Genomic DNA, 23180 nt, shown 5'->3' on the forward strand with positions numbered 1-23180 from the left:
TGGTGAGGCAGCAATTTTTTTAGACTTGTGGACTTCAACTCCCAGAATTCCACAGCCAGGCATGCTCAGTTCCGATTTAAAGCGACAGCATTTGTTTTTCTCCTTTGCTAAATAAGTTTCCTTCTTTCTTTTTCTTTTTCTTCTTCCTTCCTCTCCTTCCTCCCTCTCTCCCTCCCTCCCCCCCTCTCTCTCACACACACAAAGTTGGATTGGAGGGAGTCAGGGAGATCACAGGAGGAGGCAGGAAGCCAGTCAGAGCCAAACTGGAGCACACACACTTTTCTCAGCCCAGGTAGGATCCAGCCCAGCTTCACTGATTACAGGTTTGAAAAAACAACGTGGCTCTGCCTGCAATCAAACTACAGTTGGGGAGGGAGAGCACTTCCCTCCAGCCTTTGCCCAAAGCCCCACACCAGGAGGATGAAGTTTGAATTCCTCCCCCTCCCTCCAACCCACATGTACCTTTTCCAGCTGTTTCAGAGAAGATTTCAACTCTACTCTTGCCTGCCATCGTGAAAAGAAAAAAATGTAAAAGGAAAAAGGCAAGAGCTGAAGTCAGGCTGAACTAGTTGCTGCCAGAGTCACCATGGATGACTCTGCTTAACCGTTTAAAAAAGCCTCTTAAAAGCGCCCTCTACAGGAGGAGGCAGGAGAACGACGTGCCTAATCTACATCAGGAATTTTTCAGCTTTTAACCCTTGCTTAACTCTGCTCGAGTGATCATAAAATGCCTAAAGTCAGACAGACTAGATGAGGCATGTCGTTCTCCTGCCTCCTCCTGTAGAGGGCACTTTTTAAGAGGCTTTTTTAAACAGTTAAGCACTAAGCAGAGTCATCCACGGTGACTCTGGCAGCAACTAGCTCAGCCTGACCTCAGCTCTCGCCTTTTTCCTTTTATATATATTTTTCTTTTCATGATGACAGTGGTGAGGCTCTGCCTCCCCTGCCTCCCCTGACTGCATGTCCCTGATTGTATTGTATTTATTGTATTGTATTGTATTGTAAATATCTCTACATATTTTTCTGACCTCTTCTTTTTCTATATAATCCATTAATAAGTTTAAGGGACAATTTGTTTCTACTCTGTCCACTAAGTTGGATTATAAACACCTACAAAACTGTCAAGACTCATCAGATTATGTAATAAGGCAGCATCTGGAGTTTTTAGTGTCAAAATTTCCTATTTTTTTAAATGTAAGTTTCCACCCTTATGATATCCAATGCAAGTCATGGAGGAATAATCCTCTGATGGAATGAAATCTGGCAAAGTTGGCCCTACTCATATTTCCTTTCTAGGCCACCAGTTCTCAAAATCATCCATTTGGATGAGAATATTAAAAAAAAAAGACTTGGGAAAAGCCAGAGGTAGAATTTTCATATGTGTATACTTTGGAATCTTACATAATCAGACACACAGCTTTAGCAACTTTATTTGGCAGTTCAAATAGCAGCAGCAGCATTTTGAGAAATGGACTAGGTTGACTGGGTTTTCCCCATCTGAGTTAAATAAAAGCTTAAGGGGAAAAAAAAGAGATACACAGCATGTTTCTCCATCCTCTTTATGGTCAATGAGTAATATCATTTAAGTCCACACTTCTGCCTTTTGGTTTTTTTTAGAGCTATAGAGGAGTCCAAAATCAGCCACTTTGAGAATCTAGGAGTGCCTGGCAGTTCCATTCTAGCAGCTGTTTTACAGTAATGCTTTGTGTACGGTGAATCTGCCTTTCTCATTGTATCTGATTTAGCTTAAGCATGTTAGCGAGAGAGAATCCTGTTCAAGATCAGCATACATGTAGACAGTGGTGGGATTCAACCACTTCGCACCAGTTCGGGAAAACCGGTTGTTAACTTTCTGAGCAGTTTGGTGAACTGGTTGTCGGAAGAAATCATTAGGGCAGAGAACCGGTTGTTAAATTATTTGAATCCCACCACTGCATGCAAGCTTTCTCCTCTAATCACTTCCATGGCAAAATTATCCCATTAGCACCTGTAGAAAACAGATAAACCTATAAAAAGAAGCTGGGAAGAGGGTGTGAGGAGGATCTGGCTGCAACAGTTGTCACCCCATTGATTGCTACTGTTCCTTTGGCTGGCTAGGAAGCCAGATTCCTTCCTCCCTCACTGCTCTATGTGCATCCCTCTTGATGCTGAACACTCAGTGGAAGAGGATGACTTTTCAGAAGAAGTGTAGGATCTTGGGTCAAGGGTATACAATAGCTGTGCTCTCCTGCTAGAAATTCCAAATGAGCTCAAACTGGGAAAAGAAAATTGAGATCTTCACTAGTGGAATGATGGTCCCTTGTCAAGATCTAGTCCTTGTACACAATGTATGCTACTTAAAAAAATATTAAGACAATCACATGCTTTTCCCCTGGGTGTGTGAATGTCTAGATTTTTTTAAAAAAATCTAATTTTGTATCCTATTTTATTGTATACTAAGCATTTATCCATGCAACGGATAGGAGTTGAGCCCAATTCTGTGGCACCTATTTTTATAACTAATTGTAATATACTTCTCATGCTGCTGTTTTAGCTGTACTTTCTGAGGATTTCAATTGTATGCTGCCTCAATGGGTTGAAAAGCAGGGCATGAAATTAGGCCAGTGAAATCTTCCCATCCATTCTTCCAATAAGCTTTAAACCTACCTATCAAGGTGGCTAATTTTAGGAGTGGGTGGGGGGACAAAACTGCCTTGGAAGCATTGTCTAGAGGCAGCAGCTATGCATCATCCAGAATATCTGTCCCAGTATTGTCTTTTGCAAGGGCTGAAAATGTTGGGAATGGGACAATCTGAACAAGGCATTGTTGCTAGTGGTGGTTCATGTATATTTTAAGGAAAAAGGAATTAGATGGATTTCATTGGGTTTTTTTTCTGCCTTGAAAATATTCACTACCACCTGAATGAAAAAGTGTATAGGCTAGTTTTCAGTGAACGTGAATTGATCCAGGATTATGCAGGAACCAACAGAATCCCATAGGACTTTGGTAGAGTAATGCACAAGCTACAACATGACCAGTGTAGAAGAAAGAAAACCATCCTTTCAGGGTGAGTTCCTCTAGGTGTCAGGTTGTCCTAGCATTAGCTTCATAATAAAGTTTGAATTTGGAAAATGGTTTGAATTTGGAAAAAGCTAATGGTTTTAAATTTGTGGCATTATATATTTTGTATTTTAGTGTTATTGTTGTAAGACACTTTGAGTGCTTATGTGTATAAGGAGTTGTAGTGAATATTTGGAACTGTGTGAGAGATCAACCTGTATATCTCTTACTATTCTCTTACTAGTCTCTTCCACAAAGAATGTTTTTTCCACGAATTTAGGCAGTTTCCAAAGAAGCCTAGATGGCAGCTGGTCTGAAGCAAACCATTCTCACAATATCTTGGTTCACAGATCTCTCTCATTGTTCTCTGACTGCCTTCCCCTTCCTTCCTCCACAATCCAATTGGCTTAGCTGGTTGCTTGTTTTCAAATGAAAAAGACTATTTAGCTGGACACGAGGTGAGGAGAAAACCTAGCTAGTATTTCTACTCTCTTTATTTGTTGGTCTGCAGTAAATCTCAAAGAAGTGATCAGGATCTTGCCTTTATTAGCTGGTTAGAGAGGAGCTGGAAAGAAGTAAAGAGAGATTACATAAGCCTTTGATGAAAGAAATGTCCTTCTGGGTTCAGCTCCAAGTGGGGAAAAAGACACTGGAGACATGGAGGCTGCTTGGAAAGATGGTTTTAATGGTGGACAGGACCACATGGCTTGAGTCCTGTACAGAAAAGGTGATCACATGCTTCAATGTTGGTGGAGAAGAGAAGGGAAGGCTGAGATGCTGAGCCCCTGGTTTTATCCCCCTCTGGCCTTTGATCTTGAGCTTGTATTCTGATTGGTTGTTAGACACCCATGGGGCCATGCAGGGGCAACTCTCTAGGCTGCATTTTGAATCCAGGTTTGGTTGAGTTCTCAGATGCCATGTGGTGAGTTGGGTAAAGGGCCAATATTATCATGCCTTAATCCTATCCTCCTGGAGCTGAAGGGGAGAACTCTTTATTATGTAAAGTGGACTAGCTTGGCCTTCTTAATGGCCCATTGACAAAGTGTGGGTGGGCAGGAAGCTACAGGGAGCTATTATGTCTTTTAAAACATGTGTCTTCCTTTTCACATCCAGAGAAATATTCTGCCCTTTCAATATTTCCTAGGATATTTCATTTTTCTGGGAAAGGGCTGGGTGATAACTTCCTACACCTTTGAAGTAGCTACTGTAGTTCCAAAGGATGGATAGTGGGAAGGCTTACTTGGCAAAGAAGATACTGTAAAGTGACCCTGAAAGGTGAGAACTAGCAACCCTATGAAGTGTTAAAGGGTCAGGAAACCATTTCCCTTTGAGTCCAAAAACACCCAACTCATTGTCAGAAATGGTGTAGTGTCTCCTACTTGGGCAGGGGGGTTGGACTAGATGACCTACAAGGTCCCTTCCAACTCTGTTAATCTAAAACATTGGACCTCAGTTGACGAAAGGACCAATCAGCAAGAAAAGAAAAACATTTAAGATGCCTGAACCTCTGAAGGATGAAGAAAGCAGAGCAGTGTGCTGAGGTTAAAGTCGTTGTGACAGAGAATTCCAGCTTAAGCATCCTGAGCGGTTGGGGTATCGTACATCTATGGTACAAAATTGGGGTTAACAAGGCATTCTGAGGCTCTAGTCATTTTCCTGGGCGGAAAAGCTCCATTTCTGTTAAGAAGGTCCTAGCAAACAGTACTGGAAATACAGTAGATAAACAGGAATACGAAGATGCATGGACTTTTGATAAGTATATTTATTTTAGAAATTTTTTAAAAGTGGTTACAGAAGATTTCCAGTAATCTCCGGATGTCAACGGCAAGCTTTAATAATGAAATCAAGGTTTAAATCTTTGCATTGTCTGTCTGTCTGTCTGTCTGTCTGTCTGTCTGTCTGTCTGTCTTTCTCTCTCACACACATACAGACACAGACATATACACACACATACACACACGGGGGCGGGGGGTGTGTTGAGAGAGAAACAGAGTTATGGGCATGAAGCTGTTGTCTTTTGGTTGGGAAGATCAATTTGCATCCAGTCCTTGTTATGGTAACAGGTTGATTGTCCCCCTGGTTGTTTGCTTATGACCACATGAGGCCTTGCTCTCTCTGTTGAATTACGGGAACAAGGCTGTGAAAACTCCCCAGGTCATTGTAGTCCATTAACTGATAATCATAGACCAAATCAATGTGCACACACAAACAGTTTGCTTCTTTCGTTCAAAAGCTGCCTTGACACAACATTCTAGCCCAGGTTTATTTAACACAGCTAACTGAACAAAATACATTTTATGTGTGAAAGTACATTTTTTTTACCCGTTAGAAGGGAATATTAAGCATGCCATGAAACCATTTTACCTTCAGCTTAACAGGAAAGAGGAGGGGAGAGCATTAAAATCTCTAAAATTGGGAGTGGCTAAACCATAATTAACAAACCAGAGTGGCTGGTGACACTATGCTAAGCCATACAAACTACAGTTTGCCTTAATGTGCAGCCTTAAACTTTAAACTGCACGTTGAACTTAGATTTGCCAAGTTTAAATTCTAGTCTCTGGCAGATGTTCCTTTGGAAGACTGAATATAATTCTACCATGAATGATAATAATATGCTCCATAAACCATTTGTGCTCCAGAGAGTTTGTTATTGTAGTAGTGTTTACCAGGAAAGTATTTCTGTATATCTGTGAGGAACAATGGCCTTGGAGACCAGGCTACTGTTGAATTGCAACAGAGCTTCACCATTGCAACACTTTGGTTTTCCTCAGCCAAGTGAATGGTAGTGTCTTTACTTCTCCCTTGCCCATGGTGACCAAAGAAACATCTCTAAGTGACAACGTCCCATTTCTTTATTTGCATAGCTTGTAGCATTTCAAAGGGCCTTTCTCTACTGCTGTTAGGACATTTATTCACCAAGCCTCGAGCCAGCAGAAAATAATACCAGCTTGAAATTAATGAAAGTTGCCACCACTATTGCTGTATCCTATTCTGCCTCTATGGATCATCCCAACTCATTGGTAGCAATCTCACCTTCCTCCAAATTAAGGAGTATCAAAGCCAAGCAGATTTCCCACATTTTGAGACTGCTCAAAAGAGTTAAGGGAATGTTCTTGTTTTGCTCATGAGCCGGGGAGACAGCCTCACAGAGAGGAGGTGCAAAAACTATGTTACTAAGACATGAGTTATATTTTAGGCCAGATCCATCTATAAATTTACCCATGCAGGAAATACATGACAGCAGAAGATTCTTGGACTCAATAATGTTAGATAAGTTGCTTCACGGTGGCACAGTGGTTAGAGTGTGGTACTGCAGGCTAATTCTGCTGACTGCCAGCTGCCTGAAACTTGGCAGTTCAAATCTCACCAGGCTCAAGGTTGATTCAGCCTTCCGCCCTTCTGAGGTGGGTAAAATGAGGACCCAGATTGTTGGGGACAATATGCTGACTCTGTAAACCGCTTGTAGAGCACTGTAAAGTGGTATATAAGTCTAAGTGCTATTGCTATTCATGACAAGAAGGTAATAATATAGACACAGAAGAGCTTCCTGTACAGAACACAAAAATCAAGAGGCACAAAAATGTCAGCCTGGGTTTATGTCTCCTGCTTAAATAGACCTGGATCAACAGATTTAAAGCAGTTCTTTTCCCAGCTTTGCAATTGATATACCCTGTTTTGCATAGTCTTAGCAGCAAAGTTTATTACACATGACGTTCTCTGCCATAAATAATTGTTCTTGATATGTTGTGATTTATTGATAACTTCCTTTAATGTTTATTCATTACAAAAAATACATTATTTCTGAGATTGTGTTATGACATTATTGTAAGTTTGTATCAGATGTTCTCTCTGCTGTTAATGAAACTAATACACAAATCTTTTTGAGATGTTTGATTTAGCTATTTTTAGTTTATTTTGCTAAGCAACTAAAGATTTGATAAAGGAGATCTCAATAAAAGCTGTTAGTTAAACCAATAATTGTCCATTTTGCAAGGGGATAAAGGGCTCTCACTTATTGCAACAATAAATGAAAAAAGGGTGCCATTTTCTACAAAAATTTTGGTAGCTGTCTTTTGGTTCCTATGGCTGCATGTAGAGGCATATTCTGGAGCCAGATGCTAAAAATGTATTTGCATTCACAAAATTATATAGTGTGCAATCATTTCTCATCTTAGACTCCGCACTGATACTAGAAAGAACCTGAAAGAAATGTATGAGCCAAGAGGATGAGGGAATGGGAAGAAATAACACTTCCTTTTCCTATTCAGAAATCTTTCACTTTTCCCAAAAGGTTTCTCTTTGCTGAAGAGAAATTATGGGCAAGAGGAATTATTCCCCCCCCCCTCCCATCCAATAAAAGAAGCAACTATACATTTATTTGGTATCAAAGAAAAGAGGGCAGGGCAGCAAGAACAGAAGAAAGCTAATGAGAAGGAAGTATTTTCCATGCATGCATGGAATCATAATTTAGTTTACACTTCTTCAGTAGGCTAATGAGAAACCTGCATGGACACCCAATCGTTCCCAACAATGCCCTTGATCCAATCCAAGTAATTGATGATTTTGGTATAAAAGCCATATCCTTTGCCACACTCAAGCCCCCAAGAAACAATGCCTGTGGCCACCCAACGCTGAGTCTCTGGGTCACGCACAGCTAAGGCCCCTCCACTGTCACCCTGACAGGTGTCTTTTCCTCCATGGGGGGTACCAGCACAAAACATGTTGTCTGAGAAGACTGGGTCCTTCTGCGATATCTTCTTTCCCCTCAACCACTTCCGACACAAATCCTGGTTGCCCACTGGGATGGGGGCGTATTTCAGCCTGCTAGCAAGGATGTTTTTTTCTACCCCAAAGCCACTGGCGTACCCCATCCAACCTGTATGGTAATAGGTGGTGTTGTCTGACTCAGGGAGGCAGATAGGCAGCGTGTCGGGGCCAAGGGTCACCGGATCCCTCAACTCAATGAGTGCAATGTCTCCATCAAAGTTATGCTCATCATTTGGATTGTAGTCTGGGTGCACAAAGAGTCTGAGAACTGGTTTATTGCCTTCTTTGTACAGTTCAGTCACATCTGTGTGACCCAGGAAGATTTCGGCCTTCTCTGCCACCTGTACAGGCGTCAGCATCTCGGTGTCATTCCCTTTCCCTTTTGGGTACACGACGTGGGCAGCTGTTAGGATCCAGCGATCGCCCAGCAGTGCCCCTCCTGCTCGCCCAGTGATGACAGTCATAGCTTGCCATGGGAAACTGCCTCGTGGGGCATCCTTCCCACCAATAATTCGCTGGACTTCCACGACTGGGTGGTCTGGCTTTCCACACACTGTGAAAAGAGAGAGAATGCTCAGAAAGGCTGCAGCACCCCATCTCCCGGCCCTCCTGACCCCCCCCAGCAAACCTTCCTTATTTGTACACCCTATCTTTGCTTAAGCCACATCAGAGCCATCCTCTTAATCATCTTCTTCTTTACTTCTTATTGATTGTTAATTTGCTACTCTCCCCTCTTTGTACTAAAAATGTCAAGTGTTAATACCTCTCTCATTACACTACCAGAAGAGGAAACAGAAGGTAATTCAACAAACAGGATCCTACTACACTTGGCAATGACAGCCACCAGAACCGGGCACCTACCAATAATTGGTTGCATGCCTTATTCTCCTTTCTCCAAGCCTTCCTGGCACCTATGGTCCTCCTATAACAGGGGTGTCAAACTCAATTTCATTGAGGACCACATCAGAGTTGTGTTTGACCTTGGGGGGCTGGAGTGGAGGGGTTGGGGTGGGCGTGGCCAGCTTGACATCACTCATTGGGGGTGCCTGTGGTGGCCTGTGGTGCTTCTCCCAGTGAAAACAGGCTTCCAAGCTCCGTTTTCACTGGCAGAGGGTTGCAGGAGACCGTGGCAGTAGAAAATGGGGCTCGGAAGCCTGTTTTCGCTGGCAGGCCAGTCCTTTGCTGTTTCCAGGGTGGCCCGTGGGCCAGATCTAAATACCTCATGGACTGGATCTGGTTTCCCAGGCCTTGAGTTTAAGACTCCTGTCCTATAAGGTCTGTGGGTGCTATTCTTTGTCCAACTGGACCCACAAAAGAACTGAGAACTGGGGAAAAAAGACCACAAAAGTCTCAGACTGATTTTTTAAAAATTATCAGCAAAGATTTTGCTGAGACACTGGTTGTGGTTATTTTTAAAAAAATCTCAGAAATTTTATGTACTTTATCAATATGTTTTTTATATGTTTTGATCTCTGCTTTTTTTGTTTTTGCTAACTGCCCATCCTCCTTTTATTTAGTTAATTTTAGGAAGAGAATGAGAACTGAAACTAATCTCAGGGCTGGATCCAGGATCCCATCTCATTCTAGTACAGTGTTTCTCAACCTTGGCAACTTGAAGATGTCTGAACCTCAACTCTGGGAGTTGAAGTCCAGACATCTTCAAGTTGCCAAGGTTGAGAAACACTGTTCTAGTAGGTCAAATAGCAATGGAGGGGGACATGATTCCTGCTTCCTCTCTGCCTCTTTTGCATCTTCTGCCTCTTCTGGTACTAGGACTTGCTAGTCCTCTGGCACCGGCATCAGCTTTGATTATTGAGAAGAGATGAATCATGTGCTATAACCATGATGGTGAACCTAGGGCACACATGCCAGAGGTGGCATGCACAGCCTTCTCTGCTGGCACACGTCCTGTTGTCCCAGGTCAGATCTCCATGGTGTTTCTTTTGTGAGCTTCTGTTTCTCTGCAAACGATGAAACAGAAGCTCACAAAAGAAAAAGATCTTACCTCTTGCAGTGTTGCTGGTGTTACGATGCCTTACCTCCCGCTGGCCAGCTGGTCTTCGGGTCTCTGCTGCACATGCACATGTCTACCCATGCGCACGCATGCCCGTCCCATGTGCATGTCCATCCATGCATGTGTACATGACTGCACATGTACATGTTTCTACATGTTCACACATGTTCGCCTACACACATGGCAATGCGTGCGTTCATGCATGCACACAGTTTTCAGTTTGGGCACTCATGTCTAAAAGATTTGCCATCACTGTGCTATAACAATATGTGAAACCAGAAAATCTTTGGCCATTATTTACCTGGCAGACACATTGGAATGTCAACATGATTAACTTGATCCTTCCAGGAACCCCCAGATGAGCAGGTGTAGATACCTAAAGGAGAAACAAAGACAAGAATAATGGGGCCAAAGATTGAATGTTCAATGGTTTTTATTGTTTATTTTTGAACATTTTATTGGTTTTTTTAAAAACCATGGATGCTTTATCTTCTATTTTTATGCATCTGCACATCTTACAAGTGCAATGAGATTGAAATCAGCCAGTCACTCACTCACTCAAGCAAACAAACAAAAAATACATTTATTGCTGTCCAATGTGTTTTAATGTCAAGTACTCTAGCCCACAATGAATCCATCAAGTTTGGGCATCTAAAACCAATTTAAATAAATAAAAGAAATAAATGGATTTTTTTTCTGGCTATAATGAATTTATTTAAAGAATTTAACATTGTCAGATCGGGTGCTCAAAAGTCAGATTGCTTCATTACCCAAATTTTATGTTATGTTATTTTTTAAAGAAATCAATACTTATTTATTAAATTAATATGCTCACCTATCTACCAAAAGAAACTCTAGATGCCATGTAAGAAAAACAATGCAATACAATTATTTTTAAAAAGGCATTAAAACAATAAAGGCACTACTGAGGTCCTGCTAGACCTTCATCCATAAATCAGGCATCTTTTACCAGTTCCATCAACATTCTCCCCTCAACGCTGAGGGAGAAATCCAAGTTTTTGCTTGTTTCCTAAAAGGCCAACAGGGTCAAGTCCATCCATATCTCTAGGGGAGGCTGTTTCGTGAGGCAGCCTCAATGACGCCCTGCCAGGTGACCCTGTTTCATCAACAGGGATTTGGAGCATGCCCAGCCGTGGTGGGATTCAATTTTTTTACTACCGGTTCTGTGGGCGTGGCTTGGTGGGCGTGGCATGGCTTGGTGGGCGTGGCAGGGGAAGGATGCTGTAAAATCCCCATTTCCTCCCAATCATCTGGGATTCGGTAGGCAGAGAATAGATGGGGGTGGGGCCAGTCAGAGGTGGTATTTACCGGTTCATCCGAACTACTCGAAATTTCCACTACTGGTTCTCCAGGACTGGTCAGAACCTGCTGAATACCACCTCTGATGCCCAGCCTTCTTCCATCCCCACTTCTGCCCCCACCCTCCCCCGAGCATACAAATACAAAAGCAAATACAAAAGCAAGGAAATTGCTCGGCTGCTGGTTTGTGAAGTTTCCCATGCAATGCTTCAACTTGCACTGGGTTTGCATTGATCTGGCAATGCATGGCCTCACCTTTTCCTGGGGTGTTGAGCAGGCGATAATAGGGTTCATTACAGCGGTACTTGATAACTGACTCATAGTTGTTATTTTTTGTTGCCGATATAAAATTAAATTCCCCGTTTTTCAGGAATTTAGGTTCACCGCAATTCACAACTGCAAGATACAAACACATAAGATGAAGAGAAGAGAGTTACAGTATTTCCTTCTGGAATTTTTCAGGGATCAGAAACGATCCCAACCCAAGACCAGCACTCTCATAGGAATTGTTCATTTCTTTTTCAGGTTATGATTAATGATGTATCATATCTCAAATCTTGCCCTAACAGAACAATTTTTAGTGAAGAAGATCAAAACTTTGTGTGTGGGACGTAGCAAATGTTGGCAGCCTGTCAGAAAACAAAGAACATAAACCTAAGAGCCAAATTCCACAATTTAGGAGAATTTCCTTGTTTGCACAATTGCAGCAAAAACATCCCAGCAATCTTTTTTTTGCTGCTTCCTCGTGATGTTGCTTTCATCTGATTGCTCCCTTAAAATCACCCTTAGCTACATCTGTGCTAAAATAGCAATTTATTTTGTCTTATCTCAGCATAGGTTTTGCCCTGGATAGAGTCTGGTGGGTTTCATTGATCGTTCTGTTCAGTGGTGGGTTGCCAATTTTTTTACTACTGGTTCGGGCACATGCATGATGCTTCTCTGCATGCATAGAAGTGTCCAGGTGGGTGGGCGGAGCCTTCTGTCGCTGCTACTACCAGTTCGCCCAATCCAGGCCGAACCAGGAGCAACCCATTTCTAATTCTGTTGACAGCACAGCCGGGTGACTCCTGGGGAGAGATTAGCTATAGAGGCATCTAATGGTCTTTGTGAATCTGCCACATCTCCAATTTCTGGCCATTATCTTCTACATCCCTTTTATTATTTTTTTCATTTAAGAATTACAGAGATTAATTCTTTTAAATTGGGTCGTCCCTGCTGCCAACATACATTGAGCTGAACCCGGCTTGGAGACACAGATCAACTGAACAAAAGCTGACAAATGAAGGTGTTCTTGTTAGTTATGGTTTAGAACAGGGATCTCCAACCATGGCAACTTTAAGCCTCCAGAAGCTTTGCTGGCTGGGGAATTCTGGGAGTTGAAGTCTTCCAGGCTTAAAATTGCTATGGTTGGAGACCCCTGGTTTAGGTTACTTTTAAATATGACTTAGCATGATTGTTAAATGGTCCAAGAGGAGCTTGATTGTGAGCTGATATCAACTAATAATGAGGTTTCCTTCAATACACGTTTGCAAAATCAGAGTTAGTTTTGAAAAATGGCTAAGCTTCCCTGTTTAACCATAGGTAAAAATTTGCCTCCATCCCTGTCTCAGCTCTATCACCAATAAAAGAGGGTGATTGCCAGACATTTTATATGCTGGGTAACATTTGGTAGGAGCAGAAGGAAACAAAGGCAGGAGAATCCAACGATGACTCTCTGAGGCATGCCCCATATACCATAAAAAAGAACTGCTCCAGGATAAGGATAGACAGTGAAGGCAAGGCAGCAAGCTTTATGCTGGTATATTTTTTGGCTTGGAATTGGTGAATAACTATGCTATAGAATATTGCCCAGTATAGATCAGATGAACGTATCTTGTGGACAGAGGCACTGCCTCACTTCCTCACTGCCATGGGCAATGAAGATTCCCAGCTCCAGCCCTTCAACAGCAGGAGTCATGAAAAAGGTAACCAGAATTTGGGGAACTTGGATCTGCTTAGGTAGTATTGCAGGCAACAGGTAGGAAAGGCTAATGACTCACTTTCACATCGGGGCATAGCACGATGCCAGGTCCCATCATGTTGGCAGACAGAGGTAAAGGATGTCAAATGTTCTTGACCCTGTTCAAAAGAAAAACAGCTAACAATCAATTTAATACCTTTCTTGATGTCCCTAGCTTGCTATCATGCTTTTTGTCTTTTTCCATCTGTATAGTCTGGCTGACTGAGGTTCAAATCAGACAAGAGATGCCACATTAAGAAAATTCATTAGGCAGTAGCAGATGTACGTGGGGTTTTACCTTAGCCTTTCTCTTCATTGGAATCCATGGTAGGGAAGAAGAAAAGCTTTCTCTTCCAAAAAATTTAAGAAGATTACACACCCAGGTTACTGACACCATTCTGGGATTGACCACATTGCCAAAACCAAAGCAATCCATCTTCATACCTCTGACCTCTGTCCCCCCACATAATTATTGTTCTGAATTATTGCAAGTCGTCAGAAACCTCATGAAAACAAGTTATAGGTTTTGGTTTTTCTGCATGAAGAAATACCTCTATTATAAAGACTAAAAAAGATCAATTGTTAGTTTTAGACTAAACATGCTATTGGACAGAATAGCGATTGCATGTTTATACCAGTTGGAGATTTCTTTTTAATGAAAATCTGGGGCTCTGGGATAACCAATATAATCCTACAAGCAAATAAGCTAGGGGACTCTTACTAGTCTTCTCTAGTTAATATATGACTGGTTAGAGTTATTCAGTAGTGGGAAAACATGAGCAGTTGTAAGTTTGGTGCCAGTAGAATTGAGTTCTGACCTTCAAAGCAGCTTCTAGCGCTGAGTTCCAAAGTAATGTTTTCTTTCTCTCTCTCTTACACTTTCGGTTTCTCCAATTTTGTCTCTGTACTTTAGTAACTATTCAAAAATTGCGCAATTGACAACTCTCTGTCTTTAATCAAAAATTCAAGCACAGTTTGACCTCTTTCTTTTGTAAGGGGGAGATACATATTTTCGTTTTTTCATGCCTTGGCACATATCTTAGCTTGCTTCCACGAACAAGAGTAGAAGATGTAGAAAGAAAGGAAAGCTTTTAGAAGAAGCAAAAAGGAGATCACTTAGAATAATCAAGGTCATTGCAAGAAAAAGTCTTATAAGAGATAACATAATAAAGCACTCAGATGAATAAGGCTCACCTCCATCAGGTTATATCCAGTTTTGCAGCTGACAATGAAGTAGTCTTGGTATTGATACATGGGCTGTGGGTCCTTGATGATGGTGAAGGCATCATGTGCCACAGGCTGTGGGCAACGGATTCCTATTGGAGATGAGAAAAAAATGAAAGAAGCAGCAGCAGAAAGGTCATTACCTTTTAACTTAAAAGTATTGGATGGGAATAATTACTTTCTATACTGTACGAAATCTTCCACCCTCGGCTGTATCCTGATTCATCTGTGAGAAAAATGACATCCACTGAAGAACTATTGGTTTCAATCACCCCTGGAGGCGTTCTGCCACAGAATTCACCAATCTGTTTCATGCCAGCATGGATCTAGTAAGAAATTAAGGTTTCAGAAATAATGTTTTGTTGGTCAGAAGAAAATGTTACATAAAATGGGAAAGAAACTTTCTGGGGAAATTTGGCTAAAAGCTTCCATCTTGTTATGATTAAAAGCTCATTAGAATGAGAAAAGCTTTCCAAAATTTGACTTGTGCCAAATTCAGAGTGTGGTTTTTCTACATGGTTATTAGAATTGCATTTTTGTACCTGTTTTGAATATTTCTACTAAAATCAACCAACCCACCCACCCACCAATCAAAATATATATATCCATAGGTTCAAATTTAATTTCTCTCCACTTCAAATAAGATGGAACTTATGGCAAAGAATTTAAATGTTTTTGAAATATTTCTCTTTTTGCTTGTTTTGATGGATTTCCCATAATTATTTCTTTATTATTATTTAATTTAATTTCTATAGCCACTCATCCCAGTCCAGTGTTTCTTGGTTTTTAGTTCTTTTATATAATTATTTGACTTTTTCTTGCAATTATATTTTTATACTGCATTTTAATTTTCATTTAATTTAATGTTTTGAATTTACTTGTTTACTAAACACATATACATAATTATCAAGGCAAAATGATTGAATAAATGTTCATATTAGGGGCTGCAGGGAAAGCCTCTCTGTATGTAGTAACAAAAGCATTTTAACAATAGTGTGATGTGAGCAGCAATATGAAACTCAGAGGAACAAACAGAAGGTGCCTAATCTGGTAACCTTTTGAGATTTCCCCCCGAGGATCAGTTATAGAACAGTGTGTTGCCTGATATAGAATGGAATGGAATAGAATAGAACAGGAAGGGACCTTGGAGGTTATCTAGTCCGAGAACCTATACAATTGCAGACACGTGGTTGTCCAGTCTCTTCTTAAAAACCTCCACTGATGGAGCACCCACAATTTCTGAAGGCAAGCTGTTCCACTAAATTGTCCTTACTGTTAGGAAGTTTCTCCTTAATTCCTTCTCTCCACTTTTGGATTAGTTTTCAACCATTATTTCTTTTTCTGCCCTCTGATGCTTTGGAGAATTATTTGATCCCCTCTTCTTTGTGGCAGTTCTCAAATACTGAAATACTGCTATCATGTCACCCCTAACTCTTTGTAACAATTGGAGCACTTGGTGTGTAAATGGAGATTCTCAGTCATCCAGGTCATGGTTGTCCCAAAGGTGCTTTTTCAAGAGGCAACTGGACTCTGTTTTTTCTTTGAAGACGTTTTCCAAGAAGCTTCCTCAGCTCTGAAGAAACTGAAGAAGCTTATTGGATGTGAAGCAAAATGTCTTCAAAGAAAAACCAGAAAGTCCAGTTGCCTCTTGAAAAAGCACCTTTGGGACACCTGGTGTGTGCTTGTGTTCTACTTGTAATACATAAAATATTACAAGAGTCATTTGGTCTGTAATAGGCATTTCAGAAAAAGCCAAGCTCCTTGGAACAACTCACCCTATTTGCAGTAGAATTTACTTAAAAACATAAATGGAAGAAGGTGACTATTTGGATAATATTCTGGCTATTTCCATAGATCTTTCTTAGGAGAACCCCAAACATTTTAATTCCACAATGAGAACCTAGTACCTGAGGGACAGACTGCAGTGATCCTTCAAGATTCCCTATTCCTGATCTATCAAGGTTGAACCAAGTACTGAATGGCAACACGAGTTAGGAATTTATCAATCTGCAGTACCTTAAGCTGGTCATAAGGGCAGTGGACTTGTTGGTGGTCATCAATTTCAAAGGGTTGCAAGAACTTGAGGATAATGGTCATCCCTTTCTCTACCCGTATGCTGTAATTACACTGCAAGTTAGCTGGATAGGGCTCAGGGTATCCAGGGCTTGTCAAGTAACCGAAGGTTTCCGTGAACAGTTCATTGCTGCAATCCACTGCAGAGCAAGATACAAAAGAAGATTCACTGGAAGGAAAATTCACGCCAGCTCATCTGCAGAGAAGCAGATGGCCTATTCTGGGACCTCTTTCTCCTTGCAAACCTGGAATAACACCTTGATGGCATTACAGGCAAAGCCCCTTGAGGTAGACTGGGTGAGAAATCAGAAACCCTAGCAATTACAGGACCGCTAGTCTACTATTGTAAGGTGTAATAGCAGAATCTTAAAGCCATTCAGAGATTTCCTCTGCTGCTTCTCATACAAAAAGGGAATCACAGCAGGGTTGTTCTGAATTTCACCTTCATACTTTCTCCTCTCCTTTCCTAGAACTAAATTGCCACTTCTCTGTTAATGACATCTGCAAACTTCCTTAATGTTATCTTGCATTCTTCCACATTGGTATTCTTTTGGGCATGATCTCCCTGTTCTCTCCGGTATTCTGCTTTCTTGGGTGTTCGTGTGGTCTTACCTTTGCAAGAATACCCATCACTCTGGAGTTGGTAGCCAGGCTGGCAAGAGCAGAAGTAGCCCCCTATATAGTTGTGACAGAAATGCTGGCACTGGGGACCATCTTCAACGTCATTTCTGGGGGCACACTCATCTAGATCTAGAGGATGAAATGAAAGCAGAGAAAATAATAGTTTACAGGGTTTTATTAATTTTGCATTCAAGGTTGGGTCATTCTTTTGCTCTTGAGCAGAAAAACATTCTCAAGGCAGCTGTTTCCAGGGCAGCTTCCCCAGTAAAAGAGGAAATCCTAGTCCTCCTGTTTATGATATGTTATGGTACATCTGCCTGCTCATATGTGCTGCACCACAGCTGGAGATTAATGGTTCCTAAAAATCTTATTCCCTCACCAGCAAATACATTTTAGATAGTCGCAAGGTTGAGGGTCTGCTGTTCTTCACTTAGCATGTTCAAATTGCAAATCTTTACCTGCTAGGAGAGAATTGCAGGTGTGAAAGAACAATTTAAGCAATTCAATTCAAGTCTCCTGTGACCCAAAGCCCCCAGTTCCTCAAGACGTGAGAAAATCCACCGGACAATCGGCAAGCGGTTTGCATTTAGGGTAGTTGAAGCTTCCTGCAGTCACATGTACAATTTGCAACCTTCCCAGCCAGATTTCAATGAGCTAAATTAGTGGGGGAGCAGGGAAGATTGCAAACCATGATTGTGTGATGTCTTGCTTAATGACTGTGCTGTTCCTTTTAATGGCTGTGGCAAAAAGGTCATAAAATCAAGTGTGGTCTCTGTGTCTATGTCTGTGCTGCTAAACAGTGAATTCTCCAGCTCCATTATGTAGATTGAGGAGTTTCTGCTTGATCTCGCCACACTTCTTGCCTTATTGGATTCGCTCATCTCCCCTTCTGAATGAAGCCCCTTTACAGGCAAGCCATATAGGGATCTCCAATGGGACGCCATGTCTCACCAGGCAAAGGTTTAGAATCAAGCTAAATACATGAAGGTACTGAACTGGTGCCTGTAGAGTTAGAACTAATAAGTTGAATCATGATAAAGAGGTGCTGTTTGGAGTATATGGTCCTCAGAAAATGTTGATATGGCTATATTCCCTTAAAAAAATATGCATAGAACTCATTTGTCATTGGAGCCTCAGCAGGGGTTGGTTCCTGCCAGTTCTTACCTCTTCTATAGAAGAGGCTCCACAAATCTACCGTGCCATTTAGAACCGGTTCCAGCTCCCTCCCCTGCCTGTCTGCACCACTCTTGCCCCGCCCGCCACTCATTGATTGGCTGGCTCACCAATCGCCCCGCCCGCATCTCCTATCTAAATCTTAAAGTCTTAAAGCTGTCAAGTTTGTACACCCCTGGGTTCTTTTTCTAAAGGGTAGGGGTGCAAGGGTCTTGTAACTTGACAGCTTTAAGACTTGCGTGCTTCAAATGTCAGAGTTTCTGAGCTAACATTTTGGTTGCTAAGCAACAGTGTTGTTAAGTGAGTTTAATCACATTTTACAAGTTGGCCATGCCCACCCAGTCACATGATTGCCAAACCACTCCCACTCAGTCAGAGGGCTGGCAAGCGACTCCCACCTGGTCACATGACCGGCAAGCCACTCCCACAAAGCAGGCCACATGTATAGAAGAGGTTCTAAAATTTTTTGAAACCCACCACTGAACCTCAGGCACCCATCCTTGGCATCTTGACATGTTTCTCATCCATTCAGGTTCACCAATTTCTACTATTTCTGGACAGGGGCAGCCTAAGTGCTAGTAAACCTCTCACTGGGGTATTTACACAATGTTATCTGTTGAGCTGCCTTTGAAGATAATTTAGCAATTTCAATTGCTGCAAAATATAGATGCCACAATTTCCCCCTGTATGTCCACATGCCAGGCCATCCATCCAGTATATAAAGGCAGCATTTACATGGTAACATCACTGTGTATGTGTCATCAGTTCATGTCATCACAGTTTGCTGCAGATGCCTCTGGCTATATTTACATATACCACTCCACTGAAATAAACACAGAAGCTTGGAAACTGTATTTCCCAACCTCATTTCTATTGAGCTAATTAAAATAAGAGTATTTTTAAATACTGTGAAATGCTTCTTCCCAGATTTCTTCCCATCTGGGCTGAATTGCTATTTATGTGCTAAGCTCTCGACGGAGTTACCTATTCTCTCTTGATTGTTCATGCTTATGTCCTCTTCTGTTCCTTTCCTCCTACCCTAAATGTTTTTCATCAGCAAGCCTTGACTGATCTTGCAAAGTGAAGCTGGGTCAGTTTGTGCTTAAGACTTCAGCAGGGTATATAGATTCTATACTCACCCACAGCTTGATAATAAGCTAAGAATCCCTTATAGGAAACCACAATGCCGTTCTCCTCATTAGAGAAGTCAGACTGGAACAGGAGCCGCATGCGATTGTTGGTAGACAAAAACTCCCTGTCTCTTGGGTAGTTGCCTGTGGCAGAGTCTACCTGGCCACAGAACCGGCCTAAGTCCTTCTTGTTTGCTGTGATCTGCCAGAGTCCAAGGAGAGAAGGAAGGAAATGTTAGAAACCGGAGAGCTCCTTGGCCAAGATCCATAGTATCTTCAATTAACTTGACACATACGAGGGGCATTGAACTATAATCCTTTAAAAACAGTCTATGCAGAAAGCATCTTGCCACTTTGCATGGAAACAAGGGGAATTTAGAAAACAAAGTGAGATGCAGAAAGTTGGTGTGTTATAGAAGAAGAAGGAAGGAAATCAATATTCCCTCTAGTAAGCATTTTCTTGCAACTAAATCTGAGCACAAATTCAAAAAAAAAAGTGTGAGGAGAATAATAATGAAGACCAGAAGGAACTTGTGATGCAAAGACCAGTGAATAAAGTAATTTTTTACCCTTTATGGGCAGCAATACTTGGATCTCAGAGACTCTGATTCACATCACCACAACCCAGCCCCTCTTCACATACCTTGACAAAGTCATACCGACAGGTCTCAGATGGCTCCAGATCAAACAGCCGGAAACTCAGCTTCACTCTGTAACCCTTTGGCACTAAAATGTCCCAAGTACTGATGTTGTTGTTGGGGTATGTTTTGGGATAATTTGGGGAAGTGATCTCCCCATAAAGCTTTGCTGTTGGCCTGGAACTGACTGCAGCAACTAAGAAAGCTCCCTGAAGCAGGAAGACAATGGGAGACCTGTCAACACAACACAAAATAGGCCTGAATGAGAAGACAGAACCAAAAACCAGTGCCAAAAAAGCCTCTGAAGTGGATGCCCCCCCCCTCCAAACACAGAAAGATACATTGAAAATTGAATTGGGCAATAGACACCTTTAAAGAAAATGCATTTTTTTTCTTTTGAAACATCTTCTCAGTGTTGCATAAGAAGGACAGATTACAAATCTTTTAGCATAGAACCTTAGCTTTCTAGAGCGGTGCATGCTGTATGCCCAGCCACCTGTCCAGTCTATAATGGTACAATACCAGATCTGGCTGTAAATATCCAAATGACCAGTAGAGAGCAGCAAATAACTTAAGAAAATTATCTCTTTGCTGCACTGATTGTCTGAAATTTTGTAATTCAGATCCTATGCACGTTCTAGTGAAGTAGGTCTTGTAATTCCTGGTGGAAAGGTGGTATTCTGTCCTCCTGTGTTAGAACAGTTTCCTTGTTGATCCAGAAGGTGAAAAGCCATTTAGCACATAGCAGGATAAGGTATGGAAGCCTTGAAAACTAGCATCCTTCAGAATTGTCAGAAATAGCAAGCGTGTCAGGAACATTGTGGTCTTTGTTGCCAATTCAATGTAGACTGAAATCTCTGCAAGGATCCAAGAGATAGCAAGGAAAGGAGAAAGGCAGAAATAGTCCTTGAATGGCTTTCAGTTTTGATTTCATCCCCTGTGAAGTAGTTGCCACTCTGATTTGTTTGCTGTTTGTTTGCTGTTGCTCTGCAAAGCTCTTTGGACCCAAAGATCACCACCCAATGCTGCGCAAAATGGCTGCGAAGGAACCTGGAGGGGAATTGCTAACTCTAATCCCAAGTCCCTGTCTCTGGTCTACTTTGGCAATCCCTGACTTTTCAGTTGAAGATGAGCTAAGAGTCTTGAAGTTGAATGAAGAAAAGCACTATGTTGTACTTGCTAACCCTGTCTGCATGAGGGGCTGCAGAACTAAAGCAAGAACAAGGCACTTTAGCAACACCTTTGAGGCTGTGTTAAATTCTTCTAAGGTTAAGCCCAACTCTGCAGTTCCTTCTCGGGCAGACCATAGAGATTCTGTGTCCTTGGAGATGTTTCAATATAGATATTGTAAAAGAGGAATCCCTGCATTCACTTTAACAAGTAGGTACCTATGCCACCTATGCCTCCTCCCTTTTAACAAGTAGGCACCTATAGAACCTCCCACACAAACAACACTCACATGTCCGAAGCTGGACTTAAGCTCTCTTTTCTCCCTCCAGTTCTTGTGGTCTGTTCTTGGGAGTTTCAAACAGATTTCAATAAATTCTTAACCCTGTTAGCTATGATTCACTGAGATTGGGGTAGAACATGCCGAGTGGGAGGGAAGAGAGTTAGCTGGTACTTTCCAGTCAATTAGGTAATAGTTATGGCTTTCCTAAATTGTGTTCTGCTGCCCTCTGCTGTCTATACACACACACACACACACACACACACACACACACACACACACACACACACAGAGAAAGAGAGAGATAGTTTTTAATATAAATGTGTCCACTTAGAGACAGAGGGAGATACATCCATAGGTGAGACAGATAGAATGATGGAGTTATTGTTATTATGTAGAATGGCCATCCTCAATGTGATGAATACAAAAATATTATCAGTTGTCTGATTTGTATTATAATTTTCATTGCTTTTATTGTACTTTTGTACTAAGCTATTTGGAGCTTTTGAAGAGGATTGAACAGCTTATACATTGCAGTAAATAAGTAAATATGTATACACATGTAAAATTATGCTCCATGGAGTTAAGTTTGGCTTTTGGGGACCACATGGACCTCTCTGCATAATAGTTTATCTCATCCAAGCACTAACTAGGTTCAATCTTTTTAAATCATTTCTGGAGATCAACCAAGATCAGCATACATAGAGACATTCCAAAGTATGTTTCTTAACCTTGGCACCTTGAAGGGGTATCCTGAACTCCCAGAATTGTCTAGCTGTAGTTGAAGTCCACTCCATTCTTGGGGTGCCATTCTCTATTCTTCTCCAAGAATCATAGTGGCACGGTGGTTAGAATGCAGTGTACAGCTGACTGCTGACTGCCAGAAGTTTGGTAGTTCGATTCTGACCAGCTCAAGGTTGACTCAGCCTTCCATCCTTCCAAGGTGGGTAAAATGAGGAAAGAAAGAAAGAAAGAAAATGATCAAATTTATATAGTGTTCAATTCACCATAACAACCTTACTATTCAACCATTAATCCACTAAAACAGAAATTAACAAATATACTTTCCAGTTGTTAAAGGCATCATAACCTTGTGCGTCCTATCACATTTGGCCAATAAAGAATTCTATTCTATTCTATTCCATTCCATTCCACAAAATGGAGACACCTACCACTTCTACACACACACACACACACACACACACACACACACACACACTTCCAGATGATATTGAGGCAAAGAGGAAACATGGAATATGCCCAGCCTAGACAAGCATAAACCAGAGACCAGAGGCCCTGCATGTAACATGAGTCTGTGGCACATAGGTCTTTAGAGATGATGATCCACACCTTGAATAGTACACAGAACTTCACTGGAAACCAGCACAACTTGCAAAGTTGAGATGTTACATAGGTTAACAGGGTATGCCAAATCATGACCCAACAAATGCGTGCACAACAAAAGCATGCCAACTAAACTGCGGTGCGAAAACCACAATGTCATCAACACGCCCATAACAGCGCGCCGACAACAGCACACCAACAGAAACACGATTTAAGTTACAGTAAGGATTAGGGTCATGGTTAGGTTTAGGGTTAGGGTTAGGTTCAGGGTTAGGTTTAGGGTTAGGCTTAGAGCGCGCTTCTGTCGGCGCGCTGTTGTTGGCATGCTTCTGCACTCATTTGTCGGCGCGGTTGAGAACTCCCGGTTTTCTCGCCGCGGTTTCGTTGGGC

General features: G+C 41.7%; 1 protein-coding gene across 1 annotated transcript; it reads right to left on the reverse strand.

Annotated features, from left to right (window-relative positions):
• Positions 1-6784: 6784 nt before the first annotated feature.
• C1R (complement C1r) lies at positions 6785-21603 on the reverse strand. Its single transcript, XM_014072124.2, has 11 exons — positions 21459-21603; positions 20005-20233; positions 19371-19563; positions 17050-17187; positions 16381-16577; positions 14543-14690; positions 14335-14456; positions 13181-13259; positions 11397-11537; positions 10123-10197; positions 6785-8360 (listed from the first exon to the last, which is right to left on the reverse strand). Coding segments are annotated over exons 1-11 (2154 nt in total). The 5' UTR covers positions 21461-21603; the 3' UTR covers positions 6785-7530.
• Positions 21604-23180: the final 1577 nt, after the last annotated feature.

Source organism: Thamnophis sirtalis, unplaced genomic scaffold (genome assembly GCF_051295495.1).
Source record: "Thamnophis sirtalis isolate CommonGarterSnake01/CBP01778 unplaced genomic scaffold, rThaSir2_p1.2 scaffold_5, whole genome shotgun sequence".
In the NCBI taxonomy this organism is placed as follows: domain Eukaryota; kingdom Metazoa; phylum Chordata; class Lepidosauria; order Squamata; family Natricidae; genus Thamnophis; species Thamnophis sirtalis.